At 45.5% G+C, this 16,850-nt stretch overlaps 1 protein-coding gene across 1 annotated transcript in view; it reads right to left on the reverse strand.

Annotated features, from left to right (window-relative positions):
- Positions 1-15,369, reverse strand: part of LOC126281592 (uncharacterized) — a 57,865-nt gene extending 42,496 nt beyond the window's left edge. The window contains exon 1 of the mRNA XM_049980679.1: positions 14,920-15,369. Coding sequence (XP_049836636.1) covers positions 14,920-15,268 — 349 coding nt within the window. The 5' untranslated portion in view covers positions 15,269-15,369. The remainder of the gene's footprint in view (positions 1-14,919) is intronic.
- Positions 15,370-16,850: the final 1,481 nt, after the last annotated feature.

Raw genomic sequence — 16,850 nt, forward strand, 5'->3', positions numbered from 1 at the left:
GTTGCATCCGACTGTTTGTGCCCGCCTCCGCCGCAGTGATGTCGGCGGCCAGACTGCACGGCAGCTCTGAGCTCTCGCTACAGGCCGCTGGGAGCTCAAGGCCCCGAGTGTAGGTCAGGAACGAGCGAGCACGTGCGCCGATGCCCCGCGGGCACACCCCACCGCTGCGCAGCGCGCGGCGGGCCAACAGCAAGCCGTGCATCTAGGCGCTGTTACTAGGCCTGGCAGAGCTCCGACACTGAGCAGACTCTGTCACCGATTGCTTGCGAATCAGCGCTGTACAACACAACCCTCTCCTACCCTGTGCTCGTAACCAATCGGTGCATTCCTAGCAGTTGTAGCGACAAAAATGGGCAAATGAATAGAAAATAATAATAATAGTTCTGTCAGTTACCATCTAGTTAGTTATGCATTTATGCAACGGTACTACAGAGAAGATTTAAGAACTTCATTCAGTAACAAACTGTGCATGTTTTATTGCTTTGCACTACGCAGATCAAGACCTAAATGGACATACTTCCAGGTGTTACTGCTGAATTTATACCCGACTTCTGTTACTTCAGCGAATCGAATTATACGCTCCTGTTACTCAAACTGAATTTTATGACTCTGTAAACCAGGAGAAACAAAATAGGCATGACAGATGCTAGCAGGACTCTCACTCTTAGAATCTTAATTATGTATGTAAATAATAATAATAATAACAACTCCGTGTGGCGCAATGGTGCGGTGCAAGCTTTTCTACTGGATGATACTATGGCGGCTTGCATGTCTCTAACATACCTCTGCTTTCTGGGCAAACGGGAACTAGTTCAGGGCGGAATCCGAAACAAATGTTATTTCTGGCGATTCTTCACATAGTTGAGAGGTGAAGGCTATGTTAAAATGGAGACTGAAAAATCTGTCGTCCGACCGAGATTCGGTTTCGCGACTTCTCAATTTCCAGCCATGCGTTTTACACCTTTCTTCCCTTCATTCTGTTTGACATTGTTCTCATCATTAGGTCTTGACAGCGTCACGTGACAACCCTTCAGTTTATTATAGAGGACAACAGCCCTCTCACCGAACATGCTCAGCTACTTTACCGGCTCCTCTAGACCACCTGGCTCGATATGTATGTAGATTGGTCATTTAACGGTTTTGATGGGTAAGTTTGCGATTATCAACTTATGTAACATAAATGGCCGTTTCTTTGGACTGTATTCACTTAAAAGCTTAAATTATTTACATCACCAAGGGACTCTAGACCTTAGTGTTTGACATAAATTTCAGTTTGATACCTCATCTCTTCCTAAGAAAAAGGGTTCTTAACACGAACAGACAGAATACATCAAAGTGATTCTACAAGAGTTCCGTTTCTGCCTATTGAAGTACGGAAAGTACAGAAATCTAATGACAGTTCAAAACAGCATACTGAACTGGGAATTGACACTACTTGACACTTCACTTCGGGCCCAATGCCTTTCACTGAGTTTTTGGTTCAAATGGCTCTGAGAACTATGGGACTTAACTTCTAAGGTTATCAGTCCCCAATAACTTACAACTACTTAAACCTAACTAACCTAAGGACATCACACACATCCAGGCAGGATTCGAACCTACCACCGTAGCGGTCGCGCGCTTCCAGACTGTAGTGCCTAGAACCGCTCGGCCACACCGACCGGCTCACTGATTTAATCAATTGCATTAAATGGTCCGGTTTAATGCTTTGATTTTTAGTAACCATCCCCATTATCTAAACTCCATTTACACAGTGAACGACTTAAAGCAGTGATTAAGACGCTAGACTCGAATTCCAATGGAATGCGCTCATGTTTCCGTCTGGCATCCACATTGAAGTATACGTGAACAGGGCCACACCTGAAGTATCTCCTCCGCCGATGTCCATCCCGAACTTCATCTCCTTCTTTTATGATCTCCACGTCGACGGGACGTTAAACTCTCATGTTCTTTCATTTATTTTCCCACAGAGGCTTACCTGCTTACACTGACAGACCAGCACTCCGTCTTCAGGCCACGAGTGGCCTACCGGGACCGTCCGACCGCCGTGTCATCCTGATAGACCTGTACTTCCCGAAACAACAGGAATGGTGGCGAATAGTTTAGGTGCAATCTAAGCGTTTCTGCACAAGGATATTTCACTATATCGCGGTATGTACGCTTTTTGATAGATTAGCACGCTATAGCCTTTGGAATCTAGGATAGACACAAATCGAAAGGTACAGTCGAGCCGTAAGGCGAGCCCGTAATCTCGAGGGAACGTGTAAATTACTGCATACCCCGTTGCTAGAAGCTGAAAGATTTATTCTGAAGGTAAAGTGCTACCACGATTGAGCGTTCGAGGGTCTTGAGCGATGTAAAGTGGTGTGTTAATGTGCACGGGGTCTAGATAATGAAAGTGCACATGCACTCTAAGACAAAAAAGTACTACAATGGAATAATCTCAATGAAATTGAAATCAGTAGATGTGAAGTACACGTACACAGAAACAAATGATTACAATTTCAGAAAAATTGGATGATTTATTGAGGAGAAAGAGTTACAAATTGAGCAAGCCTTATGTACGCTTTTATTCGGCTTCGCATTGATTGATAGAGCTGTTTGATGTCCTGAGTGATATCGTGGCAAATTCTGTCCAATTGGCACGATAGATCGTCCGAATACCGAAATGGTTGGAGGGACCAGATCATAATGCTCCAGACGTTCTCGTTTACTGGCAGATCCAGCAACCTTCCTGGCGAAGGTAGGATTTGGCAAGCACGAAGAAAAGTGGCGAAAACTCGCTATCTGTGGGCTGGCATTAATTTGCTGAAATTTAGGCCCAGGAGGGTCTAACATGAAGGGCAACATAACGAGGCGTAGAGTATTGTAGACGCATCGCTGCGCATTAAGGCTGCACGATTGACAACCAGAGGGGTCCTCGTATGAAATACAATTGCACCTCAGACAGTCATTCCTAGTTATCGGGCTGTATGGTGAGTAACAATCAGGATGGTATACCACCGCAACCCGGAGCGTCTCCGCACACATCTTCGATGGTCATACGGGCCTGGAATGTCATTGAATGGAGTGCAACTGTCTTCAGTGATGAGTCCTCCTCGAACTGAGCCCCCTTTAACAGCGAAGACGTGTCTGGAAGAGCCGCGGTCGGCACAGGGATACCAACTGTCATCCGTCATAAAGAATGACAACCACGCGTAATGCTCTGAGGCGATATTAATTTCGTAACAGGACCCATTTTATTGTCATCCGCGGCACACCAGTACATCGATGACGTTCTACGCCCCGTATGACAAGCCATCCTGGGCTTACATTTCAGCAAGGTAATGCCCGCCCGCACACAGCGAGAATTTCTACTGCTTGACTCCATGCTTTCCAAGTCCCACCTTCACCACCAGTGTCGCCGGATCTCTCCCCACCTGAGAACGTTTGGAGCATTAGGGCCAAGACGTCCATCGGGTTCGTGATTTAACAATCTAAAGCGCCAATTGGACAGAATTTTGTACTGTATGCCTCTTCAGGACATCCAACAACTCTGTCAACCAATGCCAAGTCTAATTACTGCTTTTACAAGGACCAGAGGCGGACCAAAACGTTGTTGACTTGCTCAGTTTGTGAAGCTCTTTCTCTTGAATAAATCATTCAAATTTTCTGAAACTGTAATCGTTTGTTCATCTCTACATTAACATCACATCTACTGATTTCCGTCCCATTCGGATTATTCCTTCATGGTGGGTCGTTTTTCCCCTTGGAGTATGTACTAGTGTGCTGCTTGAAAAAACAATAGAACACGAACATCATTTGGTTTCCTTGCACACTGCACCTGAAGTATTGAGAAGTCTAAACAAACGGGTTTAATTACCTGGGAGAGTGATTGGAACCTAATCATTCCGAAGGAACAGCATTATCAGTTTGAATAAAAAGCTTTGCCGGCGGGTGTGGCCGAGCGGTTCTAGGCGCTTCAGTCTGGAGCGGAGCGACCGCTACGGTCGCAGCTTCGAATTCTGCCTCGGGCATGTATGTGTGTGATGTCCTTAGGTTAGATAGCTTTGCGCAGTTCTAAGTTCTAGGGCACTGATGACCACAGATGTTAATTCCCATAGTGCTCAGAGCCATTTGAACCATTTAAAAAGAGTGTCTGGTACTCACTGAGAAGGGTCTAAAAACTGGAAATCCAGGAAAGGGATATAGTGCTGAAGATACTGGGACCAGTTAAAGAAGGTAACAAATATATAGACCACGGACGTTATTAGGAAGAGACCTCTATCCTTGTACGGACATACTCACAAGACGCATCCCAGAAGGTTGACCAGTCAGCTTATCGACTGGAAGCAACAACGCATCTAGAGCATACGCAACTATTGGACGGACGACAAAACCCACTCTAAACGCAAAACTTGAAAGTGTAGTGGTCCTTAGTCGGTCTATACGAAAGAAGAAGAAAAAAAATGGTGCGCACTTTTGAGAAAATAGCAAACGCAGTTACGGTTCTTCTGTACGATAGTGGATATGTCAGGTCACGAAACTTTTCCTCCTTCTGTATTCCTGGAGCTCAGTTACCTGTTTTAATACTGTCACGACGATGTATGGACAAACTATCCCTCCAAAAAGCAGTTATCTGCCAGACTAGCCCCTCTTCTCACAAGATGGTGACAAAAGACAGACAGAGGGCAGCGCGGTCAGGATCCGCTGTGGCCGGATGAGCGCGTCGCGGTTCTGCGAAATGGCCCGCGTGCTCCATCCATCCGTCGTGTTTCGCTTGGGCCCCCTACCCCTCTCCCTTCCCCACCCCCTTTCCTCCGCTGAGCCGCTAATTTGCACACAGATTGGCACTCATACAATGGGCCCGCAACGTCTTAACGACTTCCGGAGCAGGCGCGCGTTGCGCTTTAGCAGCTTGCAATCCTCTCGTCCTGTCCTACACTGCGATTCGTCTTGAGCACCAGGTGCCAATCACAGCTCCATCACTTTTACTCAGCCGTATTTACGGCCTCAAATAAACTGAAAGAGACTGGATTTTAGCGTCCAGATGACAAGGAAGTCATTAAATACACGGCACCAACCTAGGCAACCACAGGTCGGAAAGCGTAATGTTCGTCGCCTTCTCGATGGAACCACTCCGACATTTTTCCTACTTAGTTTTCCAAATAATTCTAGTTAACGTCATCAGCAGCAGCAGCCGTTTGATATTCTCTGATATATAAAGCTTTTCTAGATTTTTCCGTGTATTACGTCCTTTGTCCATATTGCCCGTATTGCTACTGCGAATCATCTGACACAAGTTCGTTGTCTTGATCTTTCTTTTGATTCCAGGTAAAGTTCTCCTTGATGCATCTTCCATCCTTTTACCAGACTACACGTTCCACACAGTAGTACAGCTCCAGGTCGCAAAAACTGACAATTATCGGAAAAGCACTGTGCTTGCACCATACCTTTCCATACAGCACGCAGTGACTTCTTGGCTTATTGGCTGAGGAAGACACCGTGGTCTGTCAGTACTGCTGGGCCCGGCATGGCATGTGGACGGAGTTCACGCTTACGTTTCAGGAGTTCACAGATCCCACACAACTCTATTTCATTCACCTTGCACGGTTATTTACGTTTTCCATTGCAGACTTCTCTTTGGTTGTTTATCTCGTCCCCAGCAACACACCATCGAAAAAAATCTTAACACAGAGAAGTAGTGCGAGGTAAACGGAAGTTGGTAGGCGTATTTTTACATTTGAATGATGACGCCTATTCATATTTCGCGCCAGTTTCATAAGAGTGGCTGTAATGGCGCAACTATAAGGATGGAAATCAGGTTTACTTTAAATAAATTGCAGTAGCTATGCAAAGATCAAGAGGCTTGTACAAGGGTATGAATGGACAAAATCGACCAGCTGAAATAGATACCGGTATTTGAATTCGGAATAACCGGTATTTTTCGTTATCTGTTTGGTCTCGGTTTTGATACTTTTATTCATTTTTTGCTACTAACTAAGCAATCGAACCAGTGCTAAAATTTTTGGTATTTAAATAACGTTTATTCACAAAATTTTCATTGATTTAAAATACTGCGTTGTTACAGAAAATGGGGAATAGATCAGTGCAGTTTTAATAAAACTGCTTACGGTTAGAAACCATCGATACTCACGTACATAAGGATGAGCATAGCTTTGCTGAAACAATAATGTATCCATTGCCTTGTGATGTGGCCCATAAGAAGTAACGAATTTACGTGCAGTGTGCAAGAATTTCCCCCGTCTGGTCTATGCGATAGTTTCCTACTGTTCTCCTCAGACATTGGTTGTAATGCAGAATGGTACCTTCCCCAGTTTGGAAGTATGTTTCCAAGTGCAGTATCAATGAAGTGCAATGCTCTATTTACTTTAAAAGAGCCATCGAACTTGCGACTTCATGTAAGGACAAAACATCCACAGTGTCCCTTAATTGATATACCCATAATTTTATTTAGATTCTATAAATTTAAAATAATAACTGAATCCTTAATTGTGTGGTTGCTTTATGATGAAAAATTGACACCACCCAACAGTGAAGGTGCACGGAAGTCCTCAGTTTGTGACCTTACGCCCTTGGTGTCATCCCGAACGTCTTCCTCATCTTCGCCGTCTTTACTGGAGATACTGAGACCGATTTCTGCCATAGCTCCTATCTCATTTCGATAGAGATGATCTACTCCTTCGCGTTCATTAGAAATTTTCGACCTTTGTTCGAAGTCTTACGTTTATTGCTAGAAATTACAGCAATAAACAAATCGAAAATCTGTTATTTCAAGTGGTTTCAACGTTCAGGTTAATCTGGAGACGAAAACAGCAGTATAACTGAAAACCGGTTATTTAACTATAACCACCATCCCAAGAACAGGTAGACTAGCATAGAGAGCTGCATGAAACCAGCTGGAGACGAAAAGACCAATATAACTGAAAACCGGTTTTTTAGCGATAACCACTATCCCTAGAACAGGTGGACTAGCATAGAGCCGGCCGGTGTGGCTGAGCGGTTCTAGGCGCTTCAGTCTGGAACCGCGCGATCGCTACGGTCTCAGGTTCGAATCCTGCTTCGGGCATGGATGTGTGTGATGTCGTTAGGTTAGTAAGGTTTAATTAGTTCTAGGTTCTAGGGGACTGATGACCTCAGATGTTAAGTCCCATAGTGCTCAGAGCCATTGTTGAAATGGCATAGAGATTGCATCGAACCAGTCCTCGCACTGAAGATCACAACAATAACAACAACAGCGACGATGACAGCGTCTCGAAGACGACGAGGACGAAGTACCACACTGCGATTACGGTGTGTGAATATTTCAGTGACGCCATGTTCATCAAAAGTGGATAAAACAACTTCAGAATTGCACAGGTGGATTACAACAGTAAAGGAGCATATATAGCCACTGTTTCTCTGCGCTGTCCGCTAGCAAATAGGACAGCAGTGTTTTGGCTAGCGAGTAGGTCGCAGCTGTTTACGGAACGTTTGGTTTTTCCTCCTCCCTCCTCTCCGCTCTTACTCAGAAGAGTGAGGAAGCGATGTGTCAGCGGTTGCCCTCATTGCGCGCGATTCACCGCGTTCTGGGCAAAAGTTTTGCAACACTGGCGGCGCCCAGTTGTCTGCAACACACGGCAAGCCTACTTGTCTTCTTTCTCTATGTTTTCTTTCCTCGCTATCTCACGCGGCTTTTTTCTCTGGCAGCGTGGAGACGTAACGTATGCTCTCCGCGTTTTGATTACCGACGTACGTTTTAATCGGCGAAGTAATGGTAAATACTTCTGACAGATGCGGCGGCTGGGCGTTTGATCTGTCCTAACGAACTCATAAATGTTTTTCAATTGGATTCAGTCACATGTCATATCTAGAGGTTACTCATCCCACGTACGTCTCCGTCACGCGACAACTGTAACAAGTTAATATGTAAATCTGACATATATTATTAACGCGGCAGTTTGTGTGTGTGTGTGTGTGTGTGTGTGTGTGTGTGTGTGTGTGTGTGTTACTAAGTTTGTTATTCCTTCACGCTGAAACGACTGGACGGATTTCGATAACATACGAAATGGAGATAGCTTTCACCCTGAATTAGCTGCATTAACACATAGGCTATCTCATAGATACCTACTTATCAAAGGGATTGGTGTGAGTGTGTAAAAGAAGCATAGCCACAACGCACCGAATGCCCATACTTCATTCATCGAGTATTTCAGAATGAGAGGGCTTAGTGACTTCCAACAAACTTTACACATAATATCAAATCTTTATGCAACTCTTCCTCACTGACAGCCCCAGTAAAAGGACAAAAGGAAAAACAAAATGATCGTTTACTGCATTTTCACTGTTCATGGAGTAAAATTATCGCATGTGGCATCACGTTTCCATTTATTACTTCTTTACAAAAAAAATGGATCAAATGGCTCTGAGCACTATGGGACTTAACTTCTCAGGTCATCAGTCCCCTAGAACGTAAAAATATTTAAACCTAACTAACCCAAGGACATCACACACATCCATGCCCGAGGCAGGATTCGAACCTGCGACCGTAGCGGTCGCGCAGTTCCAGACTGTAGCGCCTAGAACCGCTCGGCCTCCCCGGCCGGCTACTTCTTTACAACTAACTGTATTAGCGACACTTTTCAAACAGCATTCACGTGTAACAATGAATGCACCAGCAATCCTTTTGGGGTACAAGGTCGCGCTGCACGAAATACTTCTGTCCCTAATGATACCGTAGAAGAAGAATGGGTAGCTCTGAGGGATGAAGTAGTGAAGGCAGCAGAGGATAAAGTAGGTAAAAAGACGAGGGCTGCTAGAAATCCTTGGGTAACAGAAGAAATATTGAATTTAATTGATGAAAGGAGAAAATATAAAAATGCAGTAAATGAAGCAGGCAAAAAGGAATACAGACGTCTCAAAAATGAGATCGACAGGAAGTGCAAAATGGCTAAACAGGGATGGCTAGAGGACAAATGTAAGGATGTAGAGGCTTATCTCACTAGGGGTAAGATAGATACTGCCTACAGGAAAATTAAAGAGACCTTTGGAGAGAAGAGAACCACGTGTATGAATATCAAGAGCTCAGATGGCAACCCAGTTCTAAGCAAAGAAGGGAAGGCAGAAAGGTGGAAGGAGTATATAGAAGGTTTATACAAGGGTGATGTACTTGAGGACAATATTATGGAAATGGAAGAGGATGTAGATGAAGATGAAAAGGGAGATACGATACTGCGTGAAGAGTTTGACAGAGCACTGAAAGACCTGAGTCGAAACAAGGCCCCCGGAGTAGACAACATTCCATTAGAACTACTGACGGCCTTGGGAGAGCCAGTCATGACAAAACTCTACCAGCTAGTGAGCAAGATGTATGAGACAGGCGAAATACCCTCAGACTTCAAGAAGAATATAATAATTCCAATCCCAAAGAGAGCAGGTGCTGACAGATGTGAAAATTACCGAACTATCAGTTTAATAAGTCACAGCTGCAAAATACTAACGCGAATTCTTTACAGACGAATGGAAAAACTGGTAGATGCGGACCTCGGGGAGGATCAGTTTGGATTCCGTCGAAATGTTGGAACACGTGAGGCAATACTGACCTTACGACTTACCTTAGAAGAAAGATTAAGAAAAGGCAAACCTACGTTTCTAGCATTTGTAGACTTAGAGAAAGCTTTTGACAATGTTGACTGGAATACTCTTTTTCAAATTCTAAAGGTGGCAGGGGTAAAATACAGGGAGCGAAAGGCTATTTACAATTTGTACAGAAACCAGATGGCAGTCATAAAAGTCGAGGGGCATGAAAGGGAAGCAGTGGTTGGGAAAGGAGTGAGACACGGTTGTAGCCTCTCCCCGATGTTATTCAATCTGTATATTGAGCAAGCAGTAAAGGAAACAAAAGAAAAATTTGGAGTAGGTATTAAAATTCATGGAGAAGAAGTAAAAACTTTGAGGTTCGCCGATGACATTGTAATTCTGTCAGAGACGGCAAAGGACTTGGAAGAGCAGTTGAACGGAATGGACAGTGTCTTGAAAGGAGGATATAAGATGAACATCAACAAAAGCAAAACGAGGATAATGGAATGTAGTCAAATTAAATCGGGCGATGCTGAGGGAATTAGATTAGGAAATGAGACACTTCAAGTAGTAAAGGAGTTTTGCTATTTAGGAAGTAAAATAACTGATGATGGTCGAAGTAGAGAGGATATAAAATGTAGACTAGCAATGGCAAGGAAAGCGTTTCTGAAGAAGATAAATTTGTTAACATCGAATATAGATTTATGTATCAGGAAGTCGTTTCTGAAAGTATTTGTTTGGAGTGTAGCCATGTATGGAAGTGAAACATGGACAATAACTAGTTTGGACAAGAAGAGAATAGAAGCTTTCGAAATGTGGTGCTACAGAAGAATACTGAAGATAAGGTGGATAGATCACGTAACTAATGAGGAGGTATTGAATAGGATTGGGGAGAAGAGACGTTTGTGGCACAACTTGACTAGAAGAAGGGATCGGTTGGTAGGACATGTTTTGAGGCATCAAGGGATCACAAATTTAGCGTTGGAGGGCAGCGTGGAGGGTAAAAATCGTAGAGGGAGACCGAGAGATAAGTACACTAAGCAGATTCAGAAGGATGTAGGTTGCAGTAGGTACTGGGAGATGAAGCAGCTTGCACAGGATAGAGTAGCATGGAGAGCTGCATCAAACCAGTCTCAGGACTGAAGACAACAACAATGTAACGTTTCGTCCAGAACTACGGTGGACATCTTCAGAGGCGTTGCTCCTCCGTTGAGTCTTGCCGGCAAGATCTTATACCTCCAAAGGTTTACCAGCAGCAATGTCATACGGTTGTGAAAGCCTTAATTCTATGAACCAACAAAATTATATCGTTGTACGACACATAGTTCAGAAGATATGACGTCACAAACGCTGAGATGCGTGAGAACTGCCGTATCATGTGTGACTTTTCAATTTATTACTTCTTTCCTGCTAACCCTAATCGCAACACATTCCGTAGGCAATGGAAACTTATGTCACTGAATGTACTACAAAAGAAAGTATTATTTTATGACGCACAGTGCTGGAGATGACATGTAATTACAAGATGCGTGGAAATGAAATTGGAGGGCCAAATTTGCTAGAGACATAGGTGAAATGTGTGTAGAAATTCGAGCGAAACATGTTAAACACGTATGAAATGTATTTTATATGTGCGTGCGCATGCAAAGTCCTGGGTAAAAACTCATCGTAAATCCTGGAGCGATTTTAAACAAATTTGGTACACAAATTAGTTATGATATGGAAAGATGTGGGTAAGAACAAAGAGCCTCCTATTAGGCTGGTGGTAAAAGAAAAGAGGGCAGAAGGCGTTGAGGGGGAGGGGGAGGAAGAGAGAGGGGAAGGAGAAGATGGACTATTAGAATAGTGGAATAAAGACGTACTCTGGCAATTTTTTTTTATGAGTAACTGTTTTTAGGGGGTACCACCGCGGGCAGAGCTAGTAAGTGTATAAAAGCGAAGAAGCAAGAAATAAAAATAGATGTAGGGCTGATTAAAGTCATTGCTGCGGCCGGAGTGGCCGTGCGGTTCTAGGCGCTACAGTCTGGAGCCGAGCGACCGCTCCGGTCGGAGGTTCGAATCCAGCCTCGGGCATGGATGTGTGTGATGTCCTTAGGTTAGTTAGGTTTAATTATTTCTAAGTTCTAGGCGACTGATGACCTCAGAAGTCAAGTCGCATAGTGCTCAGAGCCATTCAATTTGAATGTCATTGCTACCATGCTCGCACGGCCAGCCGCGCGGTCTAACGCGCTGCTTCCCGAGCGGTCTAACGCGCTGCTTCCCGAGCGGGAAGGCGTGTTGCCCCCGACACAAATCCGCCCGGCGGATTAGTGTACAAGTCCGGAGTGCTGGCCAGCCTGTGGATGGTGTTTAAGGCGATTTTCACATCTACCTCGGCGAATGCAGGCTGGTTCCCCTTATTCCGCCTCAGCAACACTAACACTGTGAGCGGGAGGCAGATTACCTCAACACAGAAACATACAGAGGTGGCAGCCTACCAGCGATCTTCAATTTTCTCACGCTCCACTGCTAGTGAAAACGATTAGCAACAACTTAATGAGAAATACTTCACTACTTTATGACATGCGACTTCGTAATTCTAGACAGAAATGAATCAATCCGTCAGCGACTCTGCTCGCTTGGACTCTAGGTACTACTTCCGCATTTTCCGCCACCATCACACGTCGGAGAACGGCCTTTCCATACTAACTGCGCCATCACTTCAGCATTACTAATAAGACGGATTTCTTTATTTCATGCCCAGGGGCGCTTAATGCTGTGACAAGGGTCCACATTAACGCACACGGCGTCGACGAAACACTCACTACAACAGGGACGTTGCTACTTATAGGCGGCAGGGAAATTTGAGTGCACAGAACTCGCACAAGGTTTCGCAACTGTCTGCCAAAGCCTTGTTCAACGACGGCTTTCAGAAAAAAACGAGGAAGATCAACGTCCCGTCGATTAACGATGCGGTTAGAGATGAAATCCGAAACTGATGCAGGAACCATTACACCAATCGCAAGTGATTCAGGGAAACAAACGGTATCCTAGAACAAAGGCGGCCAGACAGGGTTTGAACTACATTCCGCCAGGCACGAGTCCAGCCTCGTTACTACCACACCAACTTGGTTGGTAACAAAGAGGAAAATTCTTCGACCTTTTTCGTGATGTACGAGTCAGAAGACAGTTGGTAAGCAGACACATAAAGGCGAGTACATAAGCAGTGTCTTGCCTTCGTAGCGAGTTGATAGCTGATACAGAAGACAGGTCGTACATGTTGACCACTGATGGGATCGTGTATACCATCTCAGCGTCAGTGAAGGACTGAAAATGGTGTACTGGCTCAACTGTACTGGCTGCAATATAATAAAATAACATCAAAACCACGGCTGCAGATGTTTCATTTTATTACGTAAGTGAGTAGCCGATGTCCCATGGACAATGGTTCACAATGAGGGACATACAAAAACTTCGTAGTGGAGAGAGTGCCGTGTCAACTAACCTGGGTTTAGACACCTCGAGTACAAGTGGTGGTACAAATATTTTTGTAACCAGTATTCAGTATATGCAGGGAGTGGAGGAGGCGAGTTATGCGATGCCGCTATCGAGCGACTAGTCGTCAATGTACATCCGTGTGTCGTATTGTTAGTTGTTGAACTTCAGGAGAAGAATGGTGGGCAATGTATCGACACTTCGCTTCACTCACACATACATAGTGGAATGAGAAACCACAAAGTAGCTCTTAGTTCACCTTTCCTACGGCCATGCCGCACATCGCAAGAAGTGTACCATGTGTGCCAGAATGCAACAAACGTACGAATACTTCACAAGAGTTTGACTGTGCAGAACAAAAACTTGTATAGGGAGGCAAAGACTCGTGACTGGATTTTGTGTAACCTCAGTGACAGATTACACAGTAGGTCGGATTCTACTGTACAGTTGAAAACCTGCTGGGGGGAAAAATTGCTGTATGGGTATTGCACCTTAAAAACAGCAGTTTATTACACATTTATATGATGTTTAAAGTGCCCTTCGGCTGTAGAGCACCCTTACTTATACTGCAAAAAGTATAACATACAATGCAGACATTAACACATCAGGTACCTAATGGTTGGAAGACAGCGTTTGCCATTATGTTCTCTGGTCTCCGACAGCTTCGAGTATAAGTCAGTCCATAAAATACAAATTGGCCATTCCCCATAAAAACTTTAATGTCCAAGCATCATTCATATGCCTCCTCGAAGTTAGTGTGACGTTCCCTGTCCTACCTGAGAGAACAGTTTCACAGATTGTGCAAATACAAACGTAGGTAATACGATAGTCGGTCAGAGTACCTTATTTTCCCACTGATATGGTTATAGCAGGTTTTCCTGTCTTGGTTGGTTTTACATTTCCGGGTTTCTGGCCGGGATGACTATTACATTTTTCTGCACTGTATTTCGACGACGGCCATTGCGTTTTTCAGCCAGATCTATCGTGTGATGAACTTTTGGATTCCAACTAGTCTAAGAAACGATTGCATGGGAGAAAGCGAGTGAGGATCGTAGTACATGGAGGCACTGCGTGTAAAAAATCTGGGACTTGAAAACTAGGACTTACAAGCATGTACGAAGAGGTTTAGAAGTATAGAGATAATCGGATAGATAACGTCATAAGAATGAGCCAAAATACAATGTTTCATGAATTGTTTATTAACGAATCTGTCACATTAGCAGGACATATTTGGCGTCTTGTTTCGAACCACCTGGTCCATTCTCGTGGTTGCACTGGAAGTGCCTATCTTAATAACAAACATCGAAACGGCAATGCATGCTTTACAGAGTAATGGCAGATGACTGTAGCAATCAAATGTCCCCACTTAGCAATTCAGACTCAAACATACTTTGTAAAGCATTTATTGCCATTTTGATGTTTGTTAGTAGGATCAGGCACTTTACGTGCAATCTCAGTAGGTCAGGCTTGAGCACGAACCAACTGGTTCGAAACTAGTTACCGAATATGGACTGCAACTGTGACAATTTGTTAATAAATGCTTCAAGAAATATAAAAAGGGGCTGCTAGTTGTCTATCAACAAAATGCTGAAACAGGGGAACAGGATGCCAGCAACAGTAATCAATTGTCGACCAACAGGGAAAAATATAACAGCTAGAGGAAGTGAACTAGAGAGATCAAGCAGTAACTAATCATCAACAATGGAAGGAATCTACGAGAGGACGTTGCAGGTAACTTCCTGACACATTTGTAAAGACAAAGAAGAAGAAAAGTAAAGCATTCCGCCACCTGGAAGTACATCTTCAGACACGGCAGTTGAGGAAGGAAGATGAACTCGATGACAGCATCACACAGAGACGTATTATCAGCCACACAGTGGGACGTACCTTTGACAGTAGTCTGGCGGTGGTAAGGCTTGGCCCTGGGTCTCCGCAGGCTCGGCGCCGGACAGAGGGGTTGCGCCGCCTCCTTTGGGGCCAGCTCTTCTCCCGCCCCCAGGCCTGCCTCCACGCCCTCGGCTGCCAGCGCCGCTACGACTCGGAAGCCGAACCGCCACAGCAAGCGCTCCCTCTCGGCTGCCAGCTGCTCCCGCAACAGCAGTTCTGCGGCGCCAGGGTCTGCCGGGCCGAACAGGCAGCGGGCGGCCCCTCGGGCTCGCGCGACTTCCTTCTCGGCCGGCACGGCGCCCGGCAGCAATAGGCACGTCTCCACCATCGCAGCTGAGGCCGTCAGCATCGCGCCAGAGTACGCGATACTCTGCCGGCACAGCTCTCTGCGCGAGCGGGCCTGCGGCGGCCCGGTCCACCCCACCCTAGCTCCCTTCCCCCACCACTCCCGCGTGTAGCCAATCGGCAGCCGGCAGGCTGGCCACGTGCCGCGTCCCAGGACACACCGCTGCTGCCGAGTGTTGCGCCTCTCTTGCGTTACGCTTTTTCCACTTCGTAATTTCCTGCTTTTTCCCGGTAACGAGATTTCCGTTTTCTACCGGGAAGCGAGCAAAGTCTCGGTTAAGCATTGCTCGACAAGGTAAACCGCCGTCCGCTGAAGTGAACGTCATCTACTAGGACAGTGAGCGCACGCAGCAGACGCCGCCACTTGTCATTTAAATACCTCCTATCAGCTCCGGGGCGGCGCCTCAGGACGCTACCCGATACTGCAGTTTAGACCATAGAAGCGGAGACAGAGATATGGCGACCTCCGTGGCTTTCACCGAGTGTCACGATATCGTACAGATACTTTGAAAGTTTGGTTACCACCTTAGAGGAGGGCGCCAGTCTTAAATACACTACTGGCCATTACAATTGCTACACCAAAAAGATTACATCGTACAAACGCGTAATTCAACCGACAGGAAGAAGATGCTGTGATATGCAAATGATTAGCCTTTCAGGGCATTCACATTTGGTTGGCGCCGGTGGCGACACCTACAACGTGCTGACATGAGGAAAGTTTCCAACAGATTTCTCATACACAAACAGCGGTTGACCGGCGTTGCCTGGTGAAACGTTGTTGTGATGCCTCGTGTAAGGAGGAGAAACGCGTACCATCACGTTTTCGACTTTGATAAAGGTCGGATTGTAGCCTATCGCGATTGCGGTTTATCTTATCGCGACATTGCTGCTCGCGTTGGTCGAGATCCAATGACTATTAGCAGAATATGGAATCGGTGGGTTCAGGAGGGTAATACGGAACGCCGTGCTGCCTCGCGAAGACCTCGTATCACTATCAGTCGAGATGACAGGAGTCTTATCCGCATGGCTGTAACGGATCGTGCTGCCACGTCTCGATGGGGACGTTTGCAAGACAACAATCATCTGCACGAACAGTTAGACGACGTTTGCAGCAGCATGGACTATCAGCTCGGAGACCACAGCTGCAGTTACCCTTGACGCTGCATCACAGACAGGAGCGCCTGCGATGGTGTACTCAACGACTAACCTGGGTGCACGAATGGCAAAACGTCATTTTTTCGGATGAATCCAGGTTCTGTTTACAGCATCATGATGGTCGCATCCGTGTTAGGCGACATCGCGGTGAACACACTGTGGAAGCGTGTATTCGTCATCGCCATACTGGCGTATCACTCGGCGTGATGGTATGGGGTGCCAATGGTTACACGTCTCGGTCACCTCTTGTTCGCATTTACGGCATTTTGAACAACGGACGTTACATTTCAGATGTGTTACGATCCGTGGCTCTACCATTCATTCGATCCCTGCGAAACCCTACATTTCAGCAGGATAATGCACGACCGCATGTTGCAGGTCCTGTGCGGGCCTTTCTGGATACAGAAAAGGTTCGACTGATGCCCTGGCGA

Source organism: Schistocerca gregaria, chromosome 7 (assembly GCF_023897955.1).
Source record: "Schistocerca gregaria isolate iqSchGreg1 chromosome 7, iqSchGreg1.2, whole genome shotgun sequence".
In the NCBI taxonomy this organism is placed as follows: domain Eukaryota; kingdom Metazoa; phylum Arthropoda; class Insecta; order Orthoptera; family Acrididae; genus Schistocerca; species Schistocerca gregaria.